Consider the following 22,961-nt stretch of genomic DNA (forward strand, 5'->3'; position numbering starts at 1 on the left):
AATTCTTAAAGTCTGACTGCCTGAAATGCAGTGTCAAATGGTTTAACAGCATCTAGAAATCTCTCTCTTGTGTCCCTGTCATGTATTAACTTAGTAACTCAATCAAAGGAAGCAATCGCATTTGTCTGGCTTGATTAAGTGGTGCTTCTTTGCCAACTTCTGCCTGGCATTGCTATAAAATCACAGCTGTGCTGACTGCTATGATCCCTGCCTGCTGCCTGGGTGGGCAAGGGAGGGCTGAATCCCCCGCCTCTCCCTGCACCATTCTGAGGGCTCTGTGCTTGAACCCCATTTCCAGTTAAGCTCAGCACAGCCTCTCCTTGCCCACCTAGGGCTGGATGAAAAGCACTCCTGATACAGGGCCAGATTGACTGTCTCAGCTGGTGTGATGCATGTTCTGGGAAGCCCTTTCCTTCCTAGGGGTCAGAGCCAGCCCAGTTCCCTGGCTGCTGCAAGGGGTTCTGCAGGCCTCCCTCCCTTTGAAGCTGAGCTTTGCTTTGTCAGCTTGTTGACACAGGCCCAAAGTGGCCTTTGTTGCTCCTTTCCTGCAGGAGTGTGTATCACACCCTAGCAGGGACCCACATGAAAAATGATGCTCCAGCATGAGCAGGGCCCATTTTAGTTAAGCAAACACTTGGCAATACTGGAAACTCCTCCACGAACCTTCCACACCTCCTGAGAAAACACTGGAGCCCTCCCCTGGGAGCAGGCTCTGAGCTGTTGTCTGAGCTAGTGGATCACTGGAGTGTGTAAATCTCCATCCCCAGGATAAGCCGGATCCCCTGGGAGCCATGCTTAACCACAGATGATGTCACCCAGACAACCTGTGGCACCAAGCACCACCTGGTCCCTGCCTGACCCCGGTGCTTGACCTCAGCTTCCCCATTTGGCTCACTCCAGCCACGCAGCAGGAACATCAAGGAAAGCTGTTTGCTGGGAGCTGTTCAGGGTTCTTGTCTGACTGGTCCTTCTGTGGAGGGGAGGTGTTGCCTCCATCTCTCCCTGAGCTCCAGGAGATGGACAGGACCTCAGTGAGCAATTACTTAGGGCTTGAATATGAAGTGGATCTCAGAATTGAGGAATTTAATGTGAAATCATGCTGTTCCTTGGCTGTTCAGCAAAGGGATAGGGCAGGATTGCAAGGGAGAACCCTGATAATCCTCCTTTGACCTGCCAGATGTGGGGGGATGCCCCATGCTCCTGCCAGATGAGGTGGGCAGGGTCTGGTAGCTAAATCACTGGCAGCTATCTGGGCAGCCCTCTGCAAAAGGATTTCCCTGTGCTTTGGTTCTTGCTGGCCACTTTGCTGCATTTAAGTCTCAATGAGATTTTCCTGTTCTGAATGATTAATCTGGAGCGGCTGGTGCTGGATGAGCTGGGAAGGTTTGACAAGGTTACACCAGCTGGTGGCTCCATGCCTGCTCCTCCTGTGGGCCAGCCCTGAGCAGATGGCCCTATCAAGCCCTGCTGCAGCCTGGGGCTTGGGGACAGGCTCCAGGGAGTGAAGCACCCAAACGCCCGGCCATGACCCCGGGCAGCACCTTCCCAGTGTCCCAGGCAGCCTTTCAATCGACCCTTGTGGATAAGAGCTGGTTGATGCTTTATGTTTCTAATCTACACGATAGCACAAAGAGATGGAGTCAGAAGACCAGGGAGGTGGCAGCAGGCAGCAGCATGTTCCTGAGCAGGAGGGATTGATTTTCTGGAGTCTTCATTCCCTTCAGTCTGTCTCATCCATATTACTCCCTCCCCAGGTCTCCTCTCACTGTGAGGAACATAGAGGAGTTATTCCCTATGTCACTGCTTAGCAGTTTGGGCAGACTAAAAACCAAAGGACAGAATTATTCTCTATAGCCCCCCTTCACCCAAAAGGAAGATAAAAGGGGAATATAGATGAGAGACTTGAAGTTGGAAATTAAAAAAATTGGAAAGATTTACTAGAACAGGGGAAAGGTAATAACATAAGGAATAAAGAACAAAAATACAAATATATACAAATATATATATATAACCCAGTCTCAGTGCTGGCTGGGATAGGTGCCTGAGGGCCCTTGTGACAGGGCCAGCTCAGGAGAGGGCTCCACAGCTCTTCCCAACACCCGGTGGATGTGGATTCTGAAGAGCATGTGGTAAAGGAGTGCAGGGGAACCATGCCAAAGCAAGGAGCAGGTGAAAGAGAGCTTCTGGACCTTATGTAGTATGGGCAGGAAATGGAAGGGAATAGAGCTCTCTGTGTTACACCCCTCTCAGAGTCTGAAAGCCCTCCTTTAGTTCCTCATACTTAAAACTGTAACACCCTCCTTGCAGGATGCTGAGAATATGCTCAGCACTATGTAGAAAACCCTTCTCATGGCAGCTCACTGTTGGTGCTTGGACAGGTTGCTCTTTTAAGGGCTGTTGTGTGTTCTCCAGCTGGAGAAGGAAGACACAGGCAGATTTTAGAGGAGGTTGGGCCCCAAATCACCTGTGCTCCTTTCAGGGCTGTGCAAAGAACAAGGCTGAGGCCCAAAAACGCTGGAGTAAAGTGAATATGTTTTCAGAAACTCATTTAGGTCAGTTTGGGTTCCCTGCTGGCTTTGCAGCCCACTGATGTTGCCCTTGAAGATGCTGCATCCAGCCCCAGGAGCATGCTAGACCCCAGCCGAGCAATTGAAGCCATCCTACCCCATTCCCTGGTTCCCAGTGTGTGCTGCAGCAGGTGCAGACAGGGCTGCTCTGTGCAAACCCTGGTGTGATGCCAAGCCACCTGAAAAACCCTTTTTTCTCCATCTTTCTCTCCCTCACTGAAGGTGATCACCATTTTCACGCTGGTGGAGGTTGTGCTGACGTCAGATGGTGTCCCGCTCAAGTACAGCGCCCTGCTCAAGAGACCAAGCTCAGAGAAATGAGCACCCTGGGTGGTGTGTGCTCCCCCACTGCTGACTGCTCAGCTCCCAGGCTCTGTACCAGCACCCACAAGGAGTCTGGGGTTTTGAGTTTTAAAACTGATGGCATTTTAGTTCAGGTTTGGATTTTAACTCTAGCTGGGAATGGGGCTCTGAGTTTGAGCCTGCCCCAGGCAGTGTTCCTTCTCTTGGATATTTTTAGCTTGCTGCTTTATTTTTGGTTGTTGTTTTGGAGGTGTTTTTTGTTTTTAAAGACAGCAGTGTCTGTCCCCAGCCACCTTGGGTGCCTGTGGTGAAGGACAAGTGGGGATGCGTGTCCGTGGGAGTGGAAGGGAGCTGGCTCCACCATCCTGGGGAGGATGCCGTGGAGTGTGGCCATATAGGAGGGTCTCTTGCAGGGTTGTGTATCATGTAATAAAAGCCAGGTCAGCAGATGTTTGAGGAGCTCATGCAGGTTTTATTTTGTCTCCACTGCATTCCCCTGGCCAGGGATCCCAGCAATAACTTATTTCCCAGGCAGCCCAGTGCCTTGCCCTGCCTGTCACTTCCTAGACATTGTGAAATCCAAGCAGTCCCAGGATGCGCTAGGCTGAAGGGTGTGGGGGATTGGGTGGATAAGTGCTCCCGGCTCCATCTCCAGTGTCTAATCCCTCAGTCTGAGTCTTCACCAGCTGTCCCTGGATGTTCTCTCCAGTTCCTCACACTCTGGCCTCCAGCCTCACCCTGCTCCCCTGAGCACCCTGCAACATCATGTCCTCACTGCTCCCTGCCACTTGAGAGAGAAAGCATCCAGCCCTTCATGGACAGACCAGCCCCTCTGTAGTCTCCAGGCAGCATGGCAACATGAGGACAGCTTCATCACCTCTGTGGGATGGGCAGCCTCAAGTGGTGGCTGGTGGAGGAATTGTTTTGTGAGGATTGTGCCAGGCACAGAGTGGACCCTGCTTCACTTTGCCTCACAGGTGGTGGCAAATGTGGCCTCGGCATGGACAATCTGCCCTTGCAGGAGGCAGGAGATGGGGCAGACCTGGGCTGCTAGGCTCAGGACTGGGGATCAGGCCCTGGGTTGGGTTAAAGCTGGGTACAACAGCGCTGCCCTGGAGCTGGCAAGTTGTAAAAGCCATCCGAGTCATCTACAGTCCATAGTGTTTGCCCTCCTGGCAGCACCCTTCCAGGTGGTGTGGTATAGCCACAGGTGGACATGGCATTCAGCTGTAGGAGTAGGTGGGACAAGCCTGTTCCTCCCTGGCTCTCCATTTCCTCACTGTGCAGGTGGGCTGGCACTGGCTGCCCCTGGGCTTGATGGGACACATGTGACCCTGTCCCTGGAAAGAGAGGGCCTGAGAACACAAACACCAAAGGCAAGATGTCTTGCCCATACTCCTCAACACAGTGTCCCCCTGCTCGGGTTTGTCTCAGGGGAAACAAGGCCAATCCAGCTCGGCCCGGCTCAGCCTGTCTGCAGACACAGCCCTTTGCCCTGCGTCCTCCCTGCCGCTCCCTAGGGTCCCACAGGCAGCTGCCACTGTAGAAGCTGGGGGACCCCTAAGGCGTCCTGGTCCCCAGGCAGGGGCTGGAGACCCCGAAAAAGGGTTTGGAGGTCCCCAGGGAGGGCTGGAGATCCTGCCTCACTGGTGAGGGGGAGGGATGTCCTCAGGGAGTGCTGGGGGCACTGGGAGGGCCCTGGGCAGGGCTGTGAGATAGTCCCTGAATGTTATCAGCCCATCGTCTCACCTGTGGTGGGGCTCAGCCCTCCGGCAGGACAGGGAAGGGCCATAAAGGGCTGTCCCTCTGCCCTGGACAAAAGCAGCATTTGAGGAGGGAACCTGGGTGGGCAGCATGGGACAGCCGCTCTCCCCTGGAACCTGCTTTCTTCTCTGCTTCCTTGCCTGGCTCTCCGCTGCAGCCTCAGGTGACAGGGGACATGTGGGAGGGGGAGGGTGGGAGCCCTTGGTGGGGGGTGCTGGGGCTGATACCACTTTCCTGGGGATCTCTGGGGACCCTGTCACCTCTCCATGGGATACCAGCAAAGACGAATCCTGGCCACCTCAGGGTGGTTTGAAGCCCAACCTCTGAATGGGTTTGTCTCAACCCCCCCACAGCCAGCCCTCTCCCAGACCCTCCCAGCCCTCCTGTTCTCCCACCCTCTCACAGTGGCTTGGTAGACACAGCTGGCTGGTTTTGCCTGGACATGGCACACTCACTGGGGGGGGCACCTCATCCCCTCTGCCAAGAGGCATGAGGAACCTCCCTGCCAAACTGTGCCTCAGTTTTCCCCTCTGCAGATGGGCTCTGGGCAGTGCTGCGGTTGCCAAAGACTGAACTGCTCCCCAAGGGACTTTTGGGCCCCCTAGGAAGGGAACTCAAAGCAGCTGAATTTGCCTTGGTTGGAGCTGACCACTATGGTCCTGGGGGAGGATGTCCGCGGGGACCCTCAGGGTGCATATGCCCCAACATGTCCCCAGCTCTGCTCTTGCCTTCAGATGCCGAAAAGACCCCAGACTATTGGAATGAAGGGGCCAGGAAGAGGTTGGAGTCAGTCCTGGCCTTGCAGCTGGCAGCACAACGGGCCAAAAACATGATCCTCTTTATGGGTGACGGTGAGTCCCCCAGGTCCTGGCCAAACCTCATGGGTCCATGGCTTTGGGGCAGCTGAAGGACATGGTTGGAAAGAGAGAGGATGATGCCGGTGCAGGTCACCTCCTCCCAGCCTGGCCCTGGAGAGTGGCCTGGGAAGGCAGGACTGCTCCTGGTTCTGGCCCATATCCACCCAGCACCTCTGCCCACAGGTATGGGGCTGTCCACCATGTCAGCAGCTCGGATCTACAAGGGGCAGCTGGCCGGCAGCTCGGGTGAAGAGAGTGTCTTGGCAATGGAGACCTTTCCCCATGTGGCCCTGGCCAAGGTGAGTGGGGCAGCACTGGAGAGTAGCTGCCCGGTCCCGGCCCAAAGCCCCACTGGCCCCCACTTTCTTTCAGACCTACACCATTGACAGGCAGGTGCCCGACAGCGCCGGCACGGGCACTGCCTACCTCTGCGGGGTGAAGACCAACGCCAAGACACTGGGGCTGAGCGGGGCAGCCGTCTATGGCAAATGCCGCACCACCTTTGGCAACGAGGTGGACTCCATCCTCCACCGGGCCAGGCTGGCAGGTATAGGGCAGTGGGCAACCCTGTCAGAGGGCCTGGCAGGGCCGGACAGGCTCCCTGTTAAACCGGTGTCTGTGGTGCAGGCAAGTCGGTGGGTATTGTGACAACCACACGGGTGCAGCACGCGTCCCCTGGTGCAGCCTATGCCCACTCAGCCAGTCGGAGCTGGTACGCTGACGCCAACATGCCCAAGGAGGCACTGCGGGACGGCTGTAAGGACATTGCCTACCAGCTGGTGCACAACACAGACATAAATGTGAGCCAGGGAGTGGGCATGGAACAGAGGGGACACTGGGGACGTTGGGAAGGCCTGTTGAGCTGCAGGGATGCGGCAGTGCTGGTGGCATCTCCCTGCTCCCTGGCAGGTGATCCTGGGTGGTGGGCGGATGTACATGACCCCTAGGCAGACCCCAGACCCCGAGTACCCGGAGGACTCAGCTCAGAATGGCACCAGGAAGGATGGCCTGAACTTGATAGCCAAATGGCTGAGTTCCAAGCAGGTACTGTGTAAGGGCAGAGGGGATGTGATGCTGGGCATGAGGCACATGTGGATGGCACTGGCTTTGTTTTTGCTGGCAGGGTGCCCGCTATGTCTGGGACAAGAAAGGCCTGGATGCGGTTGAGGCTGACTCTGTGAGCCACCTCATGGGTAAGAGCATCATTGACTACCACTGGCAACACCTCCTCCCCATTTGGGGGTTGCTGGTCCAGGGCACAAAGGAGCTTGGTGTGGACTCCCCTGCCCAACTCCCCCAGGACTTTTTGAGCCCAAGGACATGAAGTACGAGCTGAACCGCAATGCCTCCACTGACCCCTCCATCGTGGAGATGACAGAAAAGGCCATTCGCATCCTGCGCAGGAACCCCAATGGCTTCTTCCTCTTCGTGGAAGATGAGTAGCCCCAGGCGGGCAGTGTGGCTGGGACTGGGGTGGGAAGCAGGTCCTGGGCATGTCCTAGGGGACCAGGAAGGGAGTGACAGCCTCATTCCCTGTGCAGGTGGCAGGATTGACCATGGCCACCACAATGGCCGGGCCAAGCAGGCACTGATGGAGGCTGTCATGCTGGACCGAGCAGTGGCACGAGCAGGTGAACTCACCTCTCCATCCGACACCTTGACTGTAGTGACAGCTGATCACTCCCATGTCTTCACTTTTGGAGGCAACACATTGCGTGGCACCTCCATCTTTGGTGGGTCTTCTGGAGGGGCGATGACCATTCCTGTTTCCACCCTTCCCTTTTACTTCCAGAAGGTGGGGACAGGGGGTAACAATGTCTTTCCCTGTACCAGGGTTGGCTCCCAAGAAAGCCAAGGACAAGCGAGCCTACACCAGCATCCTCTATGGCAATGGTCCTGGCTACAGCATCCGTGATGGGGGCCGCCCGGCTGCCAGTCTACCCGCTGCAGGTAGGAGTCTGCTGGGGGGCACGGGGTGGCAGGGGGCAGCAGCCCATCGGGTCCCAGTGCCACCCTGTGGCTCAGGAATTGCCCTGACACCAGGGTGATGGGACCTGTGCCGCCATCCCTGTGATGGGTGGGGGAGCCTGCTGCCTCCAGACCTATTTCTCCTGTTCCCCTCTACAGAGGACAAGGACTACAGACAGCAGGCAGCTGTGCCCCTGGAGACAGAGACCCACAGCGGGGAGGATGTGGTGGTGCTGGCCCAGGGCCCCATGGCCCACCTCTTCCATGGAGTGCAGGAGCAGCACTACATCGCCCATGCCATGGCCTATGCTGCCTGCCTCGAGCCCTACGCTGCTGAACCCGGGTGCAGGGCAGCCCGCAGGGCCTCCTCTGGCACACAGTGCTTCCCACAGCCCGTGCTCACCCTCCTAGCTCTTTGTGTGGGTGCCTACATGGTGGGAGGCTGAGAGCCTCCACCTGAGCACCACTTCAACCTAGGCTGCCCGGCTCACTTCTGAATCCAGCTCTCCTCACTGACGGTCTTGGCAGTGGGACCCAACTGTGGCCAGGATCAAGGGATGCAATAAAACATGAGGTGTTTGTCTCCATTTGCCATACGAGGTTTGGCAGCAGTGGTCACCACCTAAGGCACTGTCCCATGCCTCAGTTTCCCCAAGTGGTCATGGCTCCTAGTCATGTACTGGAACCATCACTGGAGAGAACAAGGTGAAGGAGGTGATGGATGGGGCCAGCAGACACCATGTGCCCCTGAGCTTTTTCTGGCTGGGGCACAGTACACAGGGTTGGTACTTTCCCATCAAGGGCTGAGCAAGGAGCAGTGTTCTAGACCAGATCAGTGGATTTATTGCTCAAGAAACAGTCGAGCAGAGAGTAGAGCTGCTCAGTGCCTGAGTGACCCCAGATGTTCCCAGTACTGCCCTCAAAAGTTCCCGCTACCTTTGCTGCCCCAGATCTGATGCTCAGCACTGCCTGTGCCCACCTGGCACTGCAGCTGGAGTGGGAATGATGCCTGCCAGGCACTACCCATCCCCTCACTTCTGTATCTGTGCCCCAAGCAGCAGTAAGGTGGTGTGCCAAGGAGATATCTGCAACCCAGCCCTCTGGCCTTTGTGCTGGCTGCCTGGAAGGATGCCAGGCTATTGGGAACATGCTGAACCCCTCAACACACCCCACAAGGGCTGGTCCTGGTCCAAAGTCCCTCCCCACTTCTGCTAGAGTTGCAGACACTACCAGTCATGTTGGGCTACCAGCATCTCACGATGAAGCTCCTGGCACCCCTCACCCTCTGCCTGGGCCTCTTGCCAGGGCTCAGCACTGCTGTTATCCCAGGTGGGGACAACGACGGGGAAGGGTGCTGGGCTAGATGCAGTGGGTGTCAGGGCAGTGGGGCATCTGGCAGGGCATCAACCTGACCAACTGCAGGGAGGGTTTGAAGAGGGGAGCAGGGACTCTCTGGCTTTGCAAGGGTTAATGGGGGTTAGTCCTGCTTCTCTGGGGACCTTGGGCCAATTTTCCCCTGTGGTGTGAGCTTACTGCTTGCTTCTGGGCTGGGGGGCTGTGCAAGGTGCCTGTAACCTTCCCCTCGGCATCCCAACTGCCAGATAGTTTCCCCCATTATGCCTCATTTTCTGCCCCTTCATTCTCTGCCCTGGGCCAGGAGGTAAATGAAAGCCCACATGGCCTTTCCTCACCCCAAACAGGACCCTGACCCACTTGTTCCATATGAGAGAATGCTGCAGTGTGGGGATGCCTAGGGATGTGGGTGTACCTAGGATATGGGTGCCCTAGGGATGTGGGTGCTGGGATTCTGGGACTGACAGGTGCTGCCCTGTCCCAGTGGAGGAGGAGAAGCCATCCTTCTGGAACAACCAGGCAGCTGCAGCCATTGAGGCCTCCTTGAAGATTCAGCCCAAAATACGTCAGGCCAAAAATCTCATCCTCTTCCTTGGGGATGGTGAGTTCTGATGAGCAGGCTGGTAAGGCTACTGCCCTGTAGAGTGGGTACCTGATCGAGAGGGTGACTGAAACATTTTGTCTTCATCAAGGATTTGGAATCCCCACCATCACAGCCACCCGCATCCTAAAGGGGCAGCAGCAGGGGAAGCTGGGCCCTGAGACCCCCCTTGCCCTCGATGCTTTCCCCTATGTGGCTCTCTCCAAGGTAAATCCTCACCACACTGGGAGTGGGGCAAGGGTGATGCCCATGGAGCTGCTGGACAGAAGCATCCCAAGATGCAAATATGGGGTGCACAGGGTCCCACCCACACTTGTCCTTGGGTTAGAAAAAGAGTATGGCAAGGGATGCTGAGGGGTTGACCCTACCAGGTGCCTCTGCCAACAGCCCTTAGCCTGGCACGTGTCCTTGTCAGACGTACAATGTGGACCGCCAGGTCCCTGACAGCGCGGGGACAGCCACAGCCTACCTCTGCGGGGTGAAGGGCAACTACGAGACAGTGGGGCTGAGTGCAGCTGCCCGCCACTCCCAGTGCAACACCACGGCAGGCAACGAGGTGGTCTCAGTGCTGGAGAGAGCTCGCAAAGCAGGTAACGAGGGGCATGAGTCAGTAGGGTGAGGGCGAATCCCCACAGGGACAAGGGGCATAAAGCCAAGGGCTGACCTTCCTCAAGCCTCCTCAGGCTTGATGGTGGGGGACGCCATCTTGCCTCTCTTGTGGCCTGACATCTGGGGGGGATGGCAGGGAAGGCAGTGGGCATCGTGACGACAACACGGGTGCAGCACGCATCACCCTCGGGGAACTACGCCCATGTGGTGAACCGCGACTGGTACCTGATGCCAGCATGCCCTTGGATGCCCGCCACCAGGGCTGCAAGGACATCGCCTGGCAGCTGGTCCACAATGTTGATATCAACGTGAGCACCCATGCATGGGGAGGGGAAGCAAGGGCAGATCGTCCTGAGCACCCCTAACACTACGCCCGTCTCACCCTTCCAGGTGATCCTGGGCGGTGGTCGGAAATACATGACCCCATGGGGACGCCAGACCCCGAGTATCCCACCTATGGGTCCGAGAATGGGCTGCGTGAGGATGGGAATAATCTCATCAACATGTGGCTGGAGGCACGGCCGGTGGGTGACACAGCAGTGACTCTGCCCATCACCCTTGGGCACAGGCCTGGACACCCCTTGACTCTCCTGTGTTATTTTATTGCAGGGTGCTCGCTACGTCTGGAACAAGGCAGAGATGCTGGCTGCTGTTGCTGACCCCAACGTGAATTACTTGATGGGTAACAATTGTCCTGTGTGCCAGGACCCAACATCCAGTGGGACACAAGCAGAAACTGAAGCTGTCCCCTATGTGTCCCCTCCTAGGTCTCTTTGAACCCGGGGACATGAAGTTCAACATGTTGCGTAACCCCACCTTGGACCCATCGCTCACTGAGATGGTGAAGGTGGCCATCACCATCCTGAGCAGGAACCGTAATGGATTCTACCTCTTTGTGGAAGGTAAGTCAGAGCCAGTGCCCCTGGGATGGGTGAAAGTGGGGTCCTACATCCCAAGGTGGGGGTAAGAGTTGGGGGTGCTGCCATTGGTTCCCAGCCCACCATAATCTCTCATCTGCAGGTGGCAGGATTGACCACGGCCACCATGATGGTTCAGCCCATAAGGCACTGACAGAGGCGGTAGAATTCGACTGGGCCATCAAGCAGGCAGGGACCCTGACAAATGAGGAGGAGACCCTCACTGTTGTCACTGCTGACCCACTCACACGTCTTCTCCTTTGGTGGCTACACCCTGCGGTGGTTCCTCCATCTTTGGTAGGATTTCTGCCCCATCTGCTGGGAGCAGTGCATGTCCCCCTGCTGAGTGCTGCCAAATCCAGGGTGCCCTGGCTGTGGTGATGTGGGGGTTCCTTGGCTGATTCCAACCCCCTCCTCCATCACCCCACCAGGTTTGGCCCCCAAGAAAGCCACTGACAAGAGGAACTACACATCCATCCTCTATGGGAATGGGCCAGGCTACCCAGGCACTGACCGGCCGAATGTGGACGATGGCACAGCCAGTGAGGACACAGGGACTATGACCAGGTGGAATGGGGCTGAAGGCTACCACTGCCCCCCTCACCCACTTCTCCGTCCTCCCCAGGTGACTTCAACTACAAGCAGCAGGCGGCTGTGCCCCTCGACTCTGAGACCCATGGCGGAGAGGATGTGGCCATCCTGGCAAAGGGCCCCATGGCCCACCTCTTCCACGGGGTGCAAGAGCAGACCTATGTGGCCCACGCCATGGCCTTTGCTGCCTGCCTTGACCCCTACACTGCCTGCCCTCAGCAGGACTCTTCCACCAGCACCCGTGCCACCCATCTGGTCCTGCTCCTGCCCACCCTCCTCCTGCCACTTTTCCCCTGATCCCACTGCCCCAGGGCACCCCACAGGTGCTGCTGGACCCCCTATGGCTGCATCACCCATAGGTGGCTGGCAGCACTTTGGAGCCTCCCTGGTCTGGATGCAGAAGCATGCCAAATCCTGGGCATGGGGGGGTCCTACACCACTCATAAGGTGTGCTTGGTATTTAGTAAATGTAGGGTGTGATGCTGGTAGAACAGGCACGTTAAGTGGTGTGTGGGTCCCTATACTGTTCAGGCAGGGCGTGGGGTGCTGCCTGCTGCTGCCCATCACCATGCAGCCCCCATCCACAGCTCCTTGCACCCTCCCAGCATATCCAGTGCTTTATTGACCAGAAACAGCAGCAAAAAATACAGCGGGTGTCCATGTCCCCGCACTCCCGGGGCAGGCTGGCATTGCCCGGCCCTGAGCCGTGCCAGCTGTGCCCACCTGCTGGCAGGGCTGGTGTGGGGACAGGATGGGGCTGGCATAGAGGGTGCCAGGAGGACACCAGGCAGAGGGGCTTTTTGCATGGGGAAGCCCCATGGCAACTTTTGTTTCTCCCTGCCCCAACCAGCGCTGGGCTGGATGTGGTAGGGCTGGCGGAAGGTTTGGGATAGGTGGGCAGAAGAGGGTTTACACAGGTGCTTAGGGGGTGCCCTACACTGCCTCATTCTTCCATGGCAACTCAGGACCCCCCCAGGTTTGCAGGGCAGGGGGTAGGAAGGGGATGGGCAGGAGGCATCTGCCTCTGGAAAGGAGCTAATGACCACTCCAGGTGTCCCCCTGCTGCCCCCCACCTCTCCACCTGTCTTTGGGGGATGACCCCCAGTGTCCCCTTTGCCTGGAGAGTAGGAAGGCAAGACAGACGGAGATGGGGAGCAGGCACATGGTAACAGGGCAGGGATGGGGAAAGAGGGTGCCAGCCTGCTGGGGGGAATGAGCCTCACCACACTGAGCACTTGTGCACAGGGTTCATGGGGGAGTTCCTGGGGCAGTGGAAAACCCGTCCAAACTCCTCAAACTGTGAGACACTGCCCAGGACCCTGCCAGGAGAGGGAGCAAGTCAGAGATGGGTGCCCCTGCCCCCCCTGCCACTGCCATGTACCCCACTTGTGGCACCCACCCACCACAGCAGAACCCATCCCCTGCCCCAGGGATGTGCACCCAGAGCCACCTGGTGCCAGCATCCCAGAGGGTGCTCACCCCACTTTGCACAGCACCATCAGCTATGGGGAAGGCTGCCACCCACTGTGCCCCTCATTCTGGGGCCAGCTGGTACCTGTAGTGCTCCGGGGCATGCTTGTCTGTCAGCACCTGCAGGTAGATGGACTGGGATCGCCGCTTGATGCACCAGTTCTGTGGGGAGAAAGGACCCTGAGGGTGAGATGGATGGGGCATCCCAGGTCCTGGCACCCACCAGAATCAGGAAGTCCTAGCACCTACTGGGGCACAATGGCTTTTTTGGCTGCTGGGGACTAGGACAGTAATGGTTTGTGCTTGTTACTCTGGGGTCTCCCAGGAGCCTGTGTATGTGGTATAGATGGGAGAGCACAGGGGCATGTTTTGTTGCTGTAGGGTCTTCTGGAGGTATGAGATGCATGACCTAGAAGTTTGGGAAGCATGTACCTTTGTTACTGTGGGGTGTCTGGAGGCGCTGGGGGAAACATGTTTGTTGCTGTGGAGTCCCCAGGGGTAGTGGGGCTGTGCAGGGTGCCTCTTGCAGGGCTGAGCCCTGTTCCCTGTGCCCAGGAACTGTTGATGGAGCTGAGCCCAGCTCCTGGGCATGGACATCAAGTCCCCCTCAGAGCCACAGGTCCCACACGGGGTGACCCCCTACACTCTGGTGTGTCATGTTTGGGGAGGGAAGGGGCTCACCTGGGCAAAGGCAATGAAGAAGAGCTGGTCATGGGTGTATTTCAGGTGGTGCAGAGGGTGCTCAGGGCCATGCTCCCGTACCCACTTCTGGTAGGCCTGGAGAACAAGGGATGCCCTCAGCACAGAGGGAAGCCCCTCAACCCACCCCAAATGCCTCCCTGAACCCTCCAGCAACAAACAGGCAGGATCATGCCCACTTCCTGATGCAAGGAGCAAGGTGGGGGATGGGAGTGTGGGGTGTCTCATGCCACCTGATGCAGATGGCATTAGCAGCTGTCCCATGGCCCTGACAGGGTCATGACAGCCGAGTGGGGGGACACTTACATAGTAGGCGAGTTTGAGCCCCCCCATGTCCGCAATGTTCTCCCCCAGTGTGTGTTTGCCGTTCACCTGGTGAGAGAGGAGAGATGATGGGATAGGCAAAGATGTCCCTCCCAGCCAGGCATGCTCCCATGTCCACCCTGGCCCCCTGAGGAATTTCCCAGCTGAGGTGTGATGAGTTTTCAGGTCCCAGGGCTGGGCAAGGCAGAGCCATGCTCTCCTGCAGGCACCTAGCCCCAGGGCCAGCATGTACCCAGACATTGCTTGGCAGGTGAGGGGCTCTCACCCGCTGGTTGTAGACAGTGAAATTGTCGTAGAGGTTGACAATACACTGTGCCTTCTTCAGGAACTTGCTGTAGGACCTCTCTGTCCACCAGTGCACCAGGTTCCCATGCCGGTCGTACTGTCCCCCTGCAGAGGGAATCACCACCACCAGTCACACCAAGGGCCCAGGTGTCCCTCCTCCCACCCCAGCACAGGGTGGGGGTGTCCTCACCCCAGTCATCATAGCCATGGGTCAGCTCGTGTCCAATGATGGTGCCGATCCCACCGTAGTTCAGAGACCTGCAACAGCAGGGGCAGCAGAGGTGAAAGGGTGGAAGGCACAGTGCCCACAGGGATGGCGGTGACCCCAACACCTGGCACCCCCATTCCCTGCCCTGGAACCCCCCGCCCCCCCCAGGCCCACACTCACTGCGGGAACTCAGGGTCGTAGAGGGTGGGCTGCAGGATGCCAGCAGGGAACACTGGGGATGCAGAAGAGCATTGCAGTTGGGGGGGGTACCCTGCCTGGTGCCCACCCACAGCATCACCCAGCACCCTGCATTGTGCCCCCCACCCTGGGACCCTCCCCACACCCCTGTCCCAGGGAGCTGGGCAGTGCCTCACCCATCTGGTTCTTGTTGGGCAGGTAGTAGGCATTCAGCGCCTGGGGAGGCAGCAGCCACCTGCAAGGGGAGACAGCAGTGCCAGGCTGTGGGGGCACCAGGGCTAGCACAGCTGGGGACACAGGGGAGGCATTCCTTGCTTGCCTGTGCCCTCCTGCCTAACCCCCATAGGGTGTGCCTGGGCACAGGGAGAGGGGGCATTGGTGGGGCTGTGCTGTGCCCCCTGGGGCAAGAAGATACCCACGCAGACTTGTCCACCTCCTGCCGGATCTTCTTCACCGAGAGTCTGATGCTGAAGGCAATGCTGTTGAGGATGTTCTTGAAGTAGGTCTTCTCTCCCACCTCAAACTGTGGGGAAAGCCACATCAGTGGGGGTACCAGCTCTGAATACCAATCCCAAGATCATGGAGAGCAGGGATGGGGCCTCTTCCCACTACAACGAGCCTTGGGGACAGAGGACATGCGGTTATGGCTGTGGGCTGGATGTGGCACATGTGTGTCCTCTTGTCCCATGATGTGTGCCCATGTGTGCAGCTCTATCACTCGATGGTGTTTCCGGACAATGCTAGCACCCCCAGCCCTTGCTGAGGATGGGGCTGAGCTCTGAGGCTATGTAATATGAGGAAAGGACCAGACCCAAGGGACAGCATAGCACTGCCTGTGTAGCTGCAGCCATGTGAGTGGTGAACATAGTAAGCTACCAGGAGGTTGCTTGCTTTATGGTGGCATCTCCCCATTTCAATCTCCACAGACCCTGAGGAAGATGTGGAGACCCTCTCCCTGCTCCTCATGCCCAACCCCATGTCCCTGCATAGCTCTGGGCCACTCCTTGCCTCATACTCCTTGTCAATGGCTTCTGGCTTCAGCAGGAAATCAGGATATCCAATCATCACCATCATGTACCGGAGCTGTGGGCAAAGTGAGTAGTGGGTTCATGCCCCCAAGCCATAGTGGGTGCAAGGGCAGGGGTGGATACTGGAGCTGGCTACCTTGGCCCTGGCTGCTCTCCGTGTCTCCTCATCCATCCAGTCCAGCTCATCCAGACGCCTGTCCAGGATGTATTTGATATCCTCCACCAGCTGCTGCACCTATGGTGGGGTCACCATGGGTGCTGGCATGGCACCCTCATGATCCATCATCCTGCTAGACAGCCCTCAGTAGGGTGCTGTGACGGTAAATGCCTTGGCTAGGTGACAGGAGGGATGTGGTGGCTTTGTACCCGCAGGCAACATCACCTACCTTAGCCTTGCTAGTGGAGGAGAAGTGTTCCTCAACAAAGAGGGCACCCAAGGCCATGCCAAAGTGCTTGTTGGCCTGGCTCAGGCAGATCTTTCCTGGCTCGAGCTGCTTCTCATTGCCCTCCATCTCCTTGGAGAGCTCATGGATGGCGTCGCGGAAGGGGGTGGAAAGGTGCTCGCTCAGCACCACCACAATGCGCCACAGCATGTAGTTGTGAAGGATCCTGGTGTAGGAAGGCAAGGTCAGGCCTGCCCCCACTGAACATGTCCCCAGGCACACGAGAAGGGTGGGGAGCATGAGCTGGGTGGGGACACTCCTGCTCAGGGACCAGGCAGGCTGCAAGAGTGGCCATGTCCTGTGGGGACACAGGCACAGGCTGGCATCCTGTCCCTCCCTGCTCTGTGGTGAGTCTGATGACCTCTGGCACAGGGGTGCTCAGCTCCTTTACAACCAGTGTGCTATGGATCTCACAACAGTGCCTTCTGCCAGGAGCTTTCCCAGGATCCCAGTGCCCAGCCTGGCCTCCTCAGAATGGGGTTGTTGTAGGGGAAACAGCCACAGCCCCCCCTGTGCTCACCCCTGTTGCAAACCCCCTGCCAGGCTGGAGAGGTGCCAGGCAAAGGGGGTGCCAGCCCCCCTTACCTGCTGGGCGTCACGCGGATGAGGTCAGACACCTTGTGCATGTAGTCAGTGGCCAGCAGCACCACCTCCTCCTCCTCAGAGAAGTTGTCATGGAAGATACGGTCCAGCAAGCGCTTCCACTTGAGCTGCCAAGGTAAGCTCTGTCAGAGGGCACAGGGACACCCACCCACCCCCCATGTCACACTGCAGGGAAGCCCCTTTGGGCTTCCACCACCACTTCCCACCCAGAAAGTGCAGGGTGGATTCATCCCCCCAGATGGACTTGTGTGGGAGAGAAGCAAGAGCATGGAGCAGGGGGGAAAGGGACAAGTGTGGAGCACAGGGCAGATGGGAGACATGGGGTGGCAGCAGGGGTACTCACAGTGGGGGTGATGCGCTGCAGCTCACCCAGGGTCAGTTTGTGGTACATGCTGCTGATGTCCCTCCGTGTGTCATCGTACTCGGATACTGTGATCTGCATGGGTTGGCACAGCTGTCACCATCGTACCTTGAGTTTGGCACAGGGACAGAGGGGACAGGGCAAGAGGGCTACTGACCTACGTCTTCCATGGCTTCCCTGTCTCAGGAAACCCTCTTCTGCCAGTGGGGCCCTAAGGGATGTCATGGGGTACCCAAGAGGTTGGGGTATGTGAGGGTTGGGCATGGAGGTCCCCCAGGGCCAAGACTGGGGTCCCCAAGAAATGGGAATGGAGTCCTGAAAGGCCTGGAGTGGGTTCACAATGGCTGGATATGGGAGTCCTCACCCAAGGTCTGGGAGTGGTTGTCCTGAGGGTTCTAGATAGTTTTCAAGTTTCAAGTTTTCAAGTTTCTAGTTTTCAAGATATTGGGGCTGGAGGTGGAATCCCCAGGGGCCAGGCATGAAACTCCCCAAACTCTGGGAGTGGAGGTTCCCAAGGGAATTGGGATGGGGTCCCTTACAACCAGGCACTGAGGTCCTCAAAGATCTGTGACTGGACTGCCCAAGGACTGGGTGGGGACTGGGCAGGAGCACCCCAAAGCCCAGGGCATGCATCCCATTCACATTGGCAAGGTGCTGCTCCAGCTGCAGGATCTCCTGGGCCTTCTGCTCCACATGCTCAGCACCCAGGAGGGTGAGCAACCGCTCCATGAACACCCGGTAAGCAGCCAGGATCTGTGCAAAGGGAAAGGGACACTGAATACCACATGCACCGCCCTGCAGACACCCCAGGCACTGCTGGCATTGGGGGATCCTTCTGCCTGCCATCCATGCAGGATGCTGGTGCCTCTTCTCATGTCCCCATGGCATCCACGTGGCCTCCTCTCACCTTCTCACTCTCCTCATCCTGCCCCAGGTAGAGGGTCCGTTCAGGCAGAGTCAGGCCATCCTGGTCAATCTTGGGGAAGATGGGGACAATAGGTAAGCAGGGTGGGGAGCTTGTTCTGGGCAAGACACCTTTCACCTTCCCCCATACTGCATGGTGCCCTTGGTGCCCTGAAAGCTGTGGTTGGTCAGTCTCATGTCTTAGGTCCCATGTCTCAGTTTCCCTCTCACTAGAGGGTGCTGGAGCAAGCAGGATGCAATAGGCTGGGTGCTGCTCCGTGGCCTGACACACCTGGCACACCAACTGCCCCATAACCTGCCCTATACTGGCACCACCACTGGCACCACCATGGTGGCTCCAAGCTGATCCTGCCCCTGTGCAACACATCTCACCCCATGCATGCTCACCCCCTCACACCCGTATGCATGTAAGATCATCGAGCTGTTAACCCAGCACTGCCAAATCCATCACTAAACTATGTCCCTGAGCACCAACCACATCTGCACCTCTAAACACCTCCAGTGATGGTAAAGATACCGTGTCCCAGGGCAACATGTTGTACATTTGCACATCCCCGCCCAATGTTCAACACCTCTCACCCCATGCATGCTCACTCCCTCACACCCTTATGCATGCACCAGCTAGCATACCCCCTCTCCAGCCACACACACACTGAGGCTGTCCCCTCTTTTCTCTCTGGCTCACCCTCCTCCTGTATCCAACCCCACCACCCGCCCCTCCATGTGTACAGCTGCAGCACTGCCCCGCACACCCCCAGCTTTCAGCCCCCCATCTCGCAACGTCCCCTTTACAACCCTTTGGCCCTCACCCCCTTGCCCCCCCGGTTCCTCATACACCCCCCTGTCACACACACACACCCGTCACACTCAAGCCCATTGCACACTCGCTCCCCTGTCACCCCATCACATCCTGACACTCCACAGGCGCGCCCCATGACACCCTGGCACCCAACCCTGCCTGTCACACCTTTCTCTTCCCGCACTCCGATCTAAGACCTGCCACCCACCCGCCCTTTCCCTGTGCACACACTCCCTCTAGTGTACACACGCCTGCCAGCGCCGCATGGGCCCTCCCCGCCCCCCACACGCTCACCCCTTTCACATCCACCCCCCAGTCCCACCAGCTCACAGGGAACGGGACGGTTCATCCATAACACTCAGTCCCCCCACTGTCCCCAGCACCTCGTCCCCACTACACCATCACCATATCCCCACCCCCACTCTATGGCCACCATGTTCCTGTTATTCCCACCCCCACGTCCCCTCCGTGTCCACCACTGTGCCGTTGCTTTGCCCTCACCACTGTGCCATCACCATGGCCCTCCATGTCCATCATCATGCCCACCATGACATCCCCACCAAGCCAGTGGTATGCCTCTATTGTACCCACCAGCACACTCCCACACCCACAAGGGTGATTGAGACTTGGCTACCCAGACAAAGCCTGCCCATGCCCTGGTGTCACCACAGTGTGAAGAAAACAGGCTGGCAGGGGTGGGGAAGTCTAACAAAGCCATGAGCAACTGCCCTGGTCTGGCGCTGTGATGCCAGCAAGCATCCCCCTGTCATCTCCTTGGATTTGGCCCCTGCGTGTAGATGGCAGCCAGGATGCCAAAGTGAAGGGCTTGGTCTCTGGCACTCGGAGACCCCAGTGTCTCACTGGGATATCCCCAGCACCCAGGCAGGCAGCTCTGCCTTTCTCTGTACATCCTGCCTCCCCACCCTGGAGGTGCCACCCTCACCCTACAGCAGCTTGACACTGAGGTCCCATGGTGGGGGGGGGGGTTCCCAGGGACAGGGCCTGTTCACAGCCCAGCTGCCTGCTGCAGCCCAGCCCACACACACACCAGCCAGACACCCAGTATCACCACAAGGACAGTGGCACCTGGGGGCTTATCACTGGCACAGGTGGGTGGCTGGGGGGTCAGGAGCCCCAGGAGCAGGGTGCCCTCACCCGGATGACGTAGCGGGAGGTGTTCCTCTCGTCCAGGCTGACAGTCAGGGAGAAGAGCACAGCAGCACTGTAGACACCCTGTGTCTTGTAGAGCAGCTCATTGAGCTCCCCATGGCCTGCAGGGGCATCCCAGCCACCACACTCCCCGATTACCTCCAGCATGGGCCGTGGGCCCAGCCGGTCAATCTCAGCCTGGTCCAGGCATGAGCGGAAAAACTCCTTGACCTTTCTCTCAGCTGAGGTGGGGGCTCGGCGCCTCACAGGGCGGCTGAGCAGTGCCTGCAGCTTGGCCTCATTCTGCTCGGCGATGGCCCCGATGGTGCCGTACACCAGCTTGTCCTCAGGGATGCCGTGTCTCCGGAGCCAGCCACCGCAGGCAAAAGAGTAGAAGTCTTGGCAGGGGTCAATGGTAGCATCCATGTTGGCGCTGAGGAAGCGGGATGCCCGCAGGAAGGCCTTCTTCTCCTGGCACCCCTCCAGGCAGTAGCTGTCCCCTTCAGCTGCCAAGTACTTGAGGATCAACATGCATGTCAAAATGACGCAGAGCCCTGCTGCAAACACCAGCCCTGAGAGCAGGCAGACCTCCCGGCGGCTCCAGCGAGGCAGACCCCCACGGCGTTTCTTGGCCCCAGTGCCCAGCTGGAGGGCGAAGCCATTGGGCAAGGTGCCACTCTGGTACTTGCTTACATACTTCACCTCCTGAAACTCGTCGTAGTGGGCTGTCAATGAGTAAGTCTTCTCCATGGCCAGGGATGGGGCTCCCCACTGACGGTGTGGTTACAGGGGGCTCAGGGCAAGTGGGAAATAGGTTCCAGCAGCCCACGGTTCATACTGGAGCTGTGTCCACCATAGGGAGGAGGTGGATAGTGCTCCAGTGAGTCAGGAAGGTCCTGGAAAAGGCAGAGGAGGTGGTTGGGGGGGGGGGGGGGGGGAGGTTGGGAGGAGCAAGGAGAGGGGGATTGCTTCTCGCCATCATTGCTGCCTGCATCACTGTCCCTGCCTGTATGCCCCACTGGTAGCATGGTGACTAGCTCTGGTGCCAGGAGCTCCATAGCAGGTCTACTGCATGGTTGTCCCCTCTGTCAGCCCATCTGGTGGCAGGGTGAGGTCCTGCAGCATGACATTGGGAGGGTTTCATACTCTGGCAGAGCTCCATCCCACACACCCCCACCGACCCAGTGCACCCAGCACGAGCACCCAGCCTGGGTGGGTGACCAGGGTGGTCCAGCAAGCTCAACCTGCACCATGTGAGCCAGAGGGGACACAGGGCTGCCAGTCACTTTGAGTGGGGGTACAGAGAAGGGTAAGCCTGAGGAAGAAAGGCTTTGGGGAGATCTGAGGGGCTTTGGGTAGATTTGGGGGAAGATGTTGGGTTGGGGTCTCACAGACTGTGTCAGGTTATGTGGCCCTGCATTGGGTTGCATCATATTGCGCTGTGGTGTGTGGTGTTGCGTTGCATTGTGTTGGGTTGGGTGGTGGTGCACCGTGTTGCATTGCGCTGTGTCAAATTGAGGTGCGGTGTGTGATATCTGGGGGGGGAGCCATGAACCCCATGGACATCGCAGTCATTTCCCACCACTTCCCCCACCACCACACACCCAACCTTTCTCTGCTGTGACAGGGAGGTGGTCTGCCCATGGTGAAAGGAGGGTGGGGGCATGATGGGTTGTGGGGGAGATTTCAAAAAGGAACCCAAATCTTTGCTCATTGCACAATGGCATCGGGATTTGCAGGTGGGAGAGAACAGGCTGGGGACAAAGAGCCGCTCGGGAGGTGGCCGGTAACCCCGCGGTGGAGCCCCGCCAAGCCTGGCTCCCACCGCAACTTGGGCAAAGTTGTGCCCGGCGCCGCAACCCGGCGGTGCCCGTGCCGGGGAGATGCCGCCGTCGCCAGAAAGTTTACGGAGCTGGCGGCGGGCACCGGTGCAGCGCGGTGGGGTCGGGAGGTTGGGGGGGAAGGGAGGCAGTGGAGGGAGCTGCCCGGGATGCTCGGAAGATGCTCGGGGGTGCCTGGGCGACTCTGCCCAGGATTAGAGGGACATGCTACCCGGAATGCTAGGAGGATGCTGCACAGGATGCTCGGGAGGTGCTTATCGGGATGCTCGGGAGATGCTCAGAAGGTGCTCGCCGGGATGATGATGCCTGTAGTGCTCGGGGGATGCTCGAGGGTTGCTCGAGCAATGCTTGGGAAGAGCACCCGGGGATGATGCCCGGGATATTTGGGAGATGATCGCGGAGTGCTCGCCGGCAGGCTCGGGGACCACTCTCCGGGTCGCTCGCGGGTGCTCCCCGGGGTGGTCCGCGGAGTGCTCCCCGAGATACTGGGGGAATGTTTCCCGGGATGCTGCCCGGGATGTCCGCGGATGCTCGAGATCGCTCACCGCCTGCTCACCAAGACACTTGGAGGATGCTCCCGGGATGCTCAGGTGACGCTGCCCGGGATGCTCGGAGATGCTGCCCGGGATGCTCGAGGGGTGCTCGGGAGTGCTCACCGCCTTGATCGGGGGCTGTCAGAAGGCTTCCCGGGGCTGCTGTCTAGCCGGCCCCGCACTGACCGTCCGGCTGCGCTCCCCGCGCTCCGCTCCGCGCCCCGCGCCGCGGCTGGCGGAGCGGCGGGACCGGAGGGAGGCGGCGGGGCGGGGAGAGGGTGGTGCCTCCAGCCCGGCTCTCCCGCAGGCCAGGCTCCATTAACGAGATTATTATGCAAATAGACCAGCCCTGTGCCGCCCGCCAGCCTTACCTCATCCCCACGGGCGGGGAGGCAGGGCAGGGGCGTCCCCGGACCCCCCACCCCGGGTACTGGAACAGGGCTTGTAGTGACACTCTGCCTGGCACCCCCCGTCCGGGGACCCTGCTACCACCCCCTGGCAGCCTGGCACCCAGGAGGGGCACGGCCGGTGGTGTGTGCCAGGCGTATCCCAGCGGCTCGGCACCC

At 58.6% G+C, this 22,961-nt stretch overlaps 4 protein-coding genes across 8 annotated transcripts in view; 3 read left to right on the forward strand and 1 right to left on the reverse strand.

The window, feature by feature from the left end:
* Window positions 1–3,340, forward strand: part of DIS3L2 (DIS3 like 3'-5' exoribonuclease 2) — a 178,309-nt gene extending 174,969 nt beyond the window's left edge. For 3 of the 4 annotated variants that reach the window (XM_030455829.1, XM_030455832.1, XM_030455831.1), the window contains one exon: window positions 2,790–3,338. In XM_030455829.1, the coding sequence (XP_030311689.1) occupies window positions 2,790–2,888 (99 nt within the window). In that variant the 3' untranslated portion in view covers window positions 2,889–3,338. Of the gene's footprint in view, window positions 1–2,789 lie in introns of all 4 variants that reach the window. The other variant, XM_030455830.1, reaches the window with a different exon arrangement.
* Window positions 3,341–5,158: 1,818 nt separating this feature from the next.
* LOC103528135 (alkaline phosphatase, germ cell type) lies at window positions 5,159–8,039 on the forward strand. 2 transcript variants are annotated; one of them, XM_030455861.1, is made up of 10 exons: window positions 5,159–5,485; window positions 5,675–5,790; window positions 5,864–6,038; window positions 6,119–6,291; window positions 6,401–6,535; window positions 6,615–6,684; window positions 6,792–6,926; window positions 7,033–7,224; window positions 7,325–7,441; window positions 7,619–8,039. In XM_030455861.1, the coding sequence occupies exons 1-10, from the start codon at window positions 5,341–5,343 to the stop codon at window positions 7,903–7,905; spliced, it is 1,545 nt and encodes a 514-aa protein (XP_030311721.1). In that variant the 5' UTR covers window positions 5,159–5,340; the 3' UTR covers window positions 7,906–8,039. The 2 variants fall into 2 exon arrangements, with proteins under 2 accessions (XP_030311721.1, XP_030311722.1); XM_030455862.1 differs by having other exon boundaries at window positions 7,033–7,122.
* Window positions 8,040–8,521: 482 nt separating this feature from the next.
* LOC103528136 (intestinal-type alkaline phosphatase) lies at window positions 8,522–11,883 on the forward strand. The gene is given in 15 exon segments (XM_008493420.2): window positions 8,522–8,788; window positions 9,297–9,413; window positions 9,505–9,620; window positions 9,829–10,003; window positions 10,159–10,245; window positions 10,248–10,330; window positions 10,413–10,440; window positions 10,443–10,546; window positions 10,632–10,704; window positions 10,790–10,924; window positions 11,043–11,179; window positions 11,181–11,219; window positions 11,221–11,236; window positions 11,371–11,481; window positions 11,565–11,883. Coding segments are annotated over 15 exon segments (1,578 nt in total). The 5' UTR covers window positions 8,522–8,694; the 3' UTR covers window positions 11,828–11,883.
* A 418-nt stretch (window positions 11,884–12,301) lies between these two features.
* ECEL1 (endothelin converting enzyme like 1) lies at window positions 12,302–22,492 on the reverse strand. Its single transcript, XM_030455846.1, has 18 exons — window positions 22,419–22,492; window positions 20,028–20,917; window positions 18,057–18,125; window positions 17,792–17,902; window positions 17,132–17,224; window positions 16,771–16,895; window positions 16,129–16,351; window positions 15,879–15,977; window positions 15,723–15,797; window positions 15,134–15,237; window positions 14,891–14,949; window positions 14,697–14,748; window positions 14,499–14,566; window positions 14,289–14,413; window positions 14,006–14,071; window positions 13,682–13,777; window positions 13,086–13,162; window positions 12,302–12,849 (listed from the first exon to the last, which is right to left on the reverse strand). The coding sequence occupies exons 2-18, from the start codon at window positions 20,769–20,771 to the stop codon at window positions 12,750–12,752; spliced, it is 2,286 nt and encodes a 761-aa protein (XP_030311706.1). The 5' UTR covers window positions 20,772–20,917; window positions 22,419–22,492; the 3' UTR covers window positions 12,302–12,749.
* Window positions 22,493–22,961: the final 469 nt, after the last annotated feature.

This window comes from Calypte anna, chromosome 9 (genome assembly GCF_003957555.1).
Source record: "Calypte anna isolate BGI_N300 chromosome 9, bCalAnn1_v1.p, whole genome shotgun sequence".
Lineage (NCBI taxonomy): Eukaryota > Metazoa > Chordata > Aves > Apodiformes > Trochilidae > Calypte > Calypte anna.

Bases quoted from the DNA above. Each gene is read 5' to 3' on its own strand.
- LOC103528135 (XM_030455861.1), top strand. From the start codon at position 5,341: ATGTCCCCAGCTCTGCTCTTGCCTTCAGATGCCGAAAAGACCCCAGAC. The intron at 6,039-6,118 runs GTATAGGGCAGT...TCTGTGGTGCAG, and splicing joins CCACCGGGCCAGGCTGGCAG to GCAAGTCGGTGGGTATTGTG. The intron at 6,927-7,032 runs ATGAGTAGCCCC...TTCCCTGTGCAG, and splicing joins CTTCTTCCTCTTCGTGGAAG to GTGGCAGGATTGACCATGGC.
- ECEL1 (XM_030455846.1), bottom strand. From the start codon at position 20,771: ATGGAGAAGACTTACTCATTGACAGCCCACTACGACGAGTTTCAGGAG. The intron at 17,903-18,056 runs GTGAGAGGAGGC...CCCTTTGCACAG, and splicing joins AGGATGAGGAGAGTGAGAAG to ATCCTGGCTGCTTACCGGGT. The intron at 14,950-15,133 runs GTGGGTATCTTC...CTCCCCTTGCAG, and splicing joins CAGGAGGTGGACAAGTCTGC to GTGGCTGCTGCCTCCCCAGG.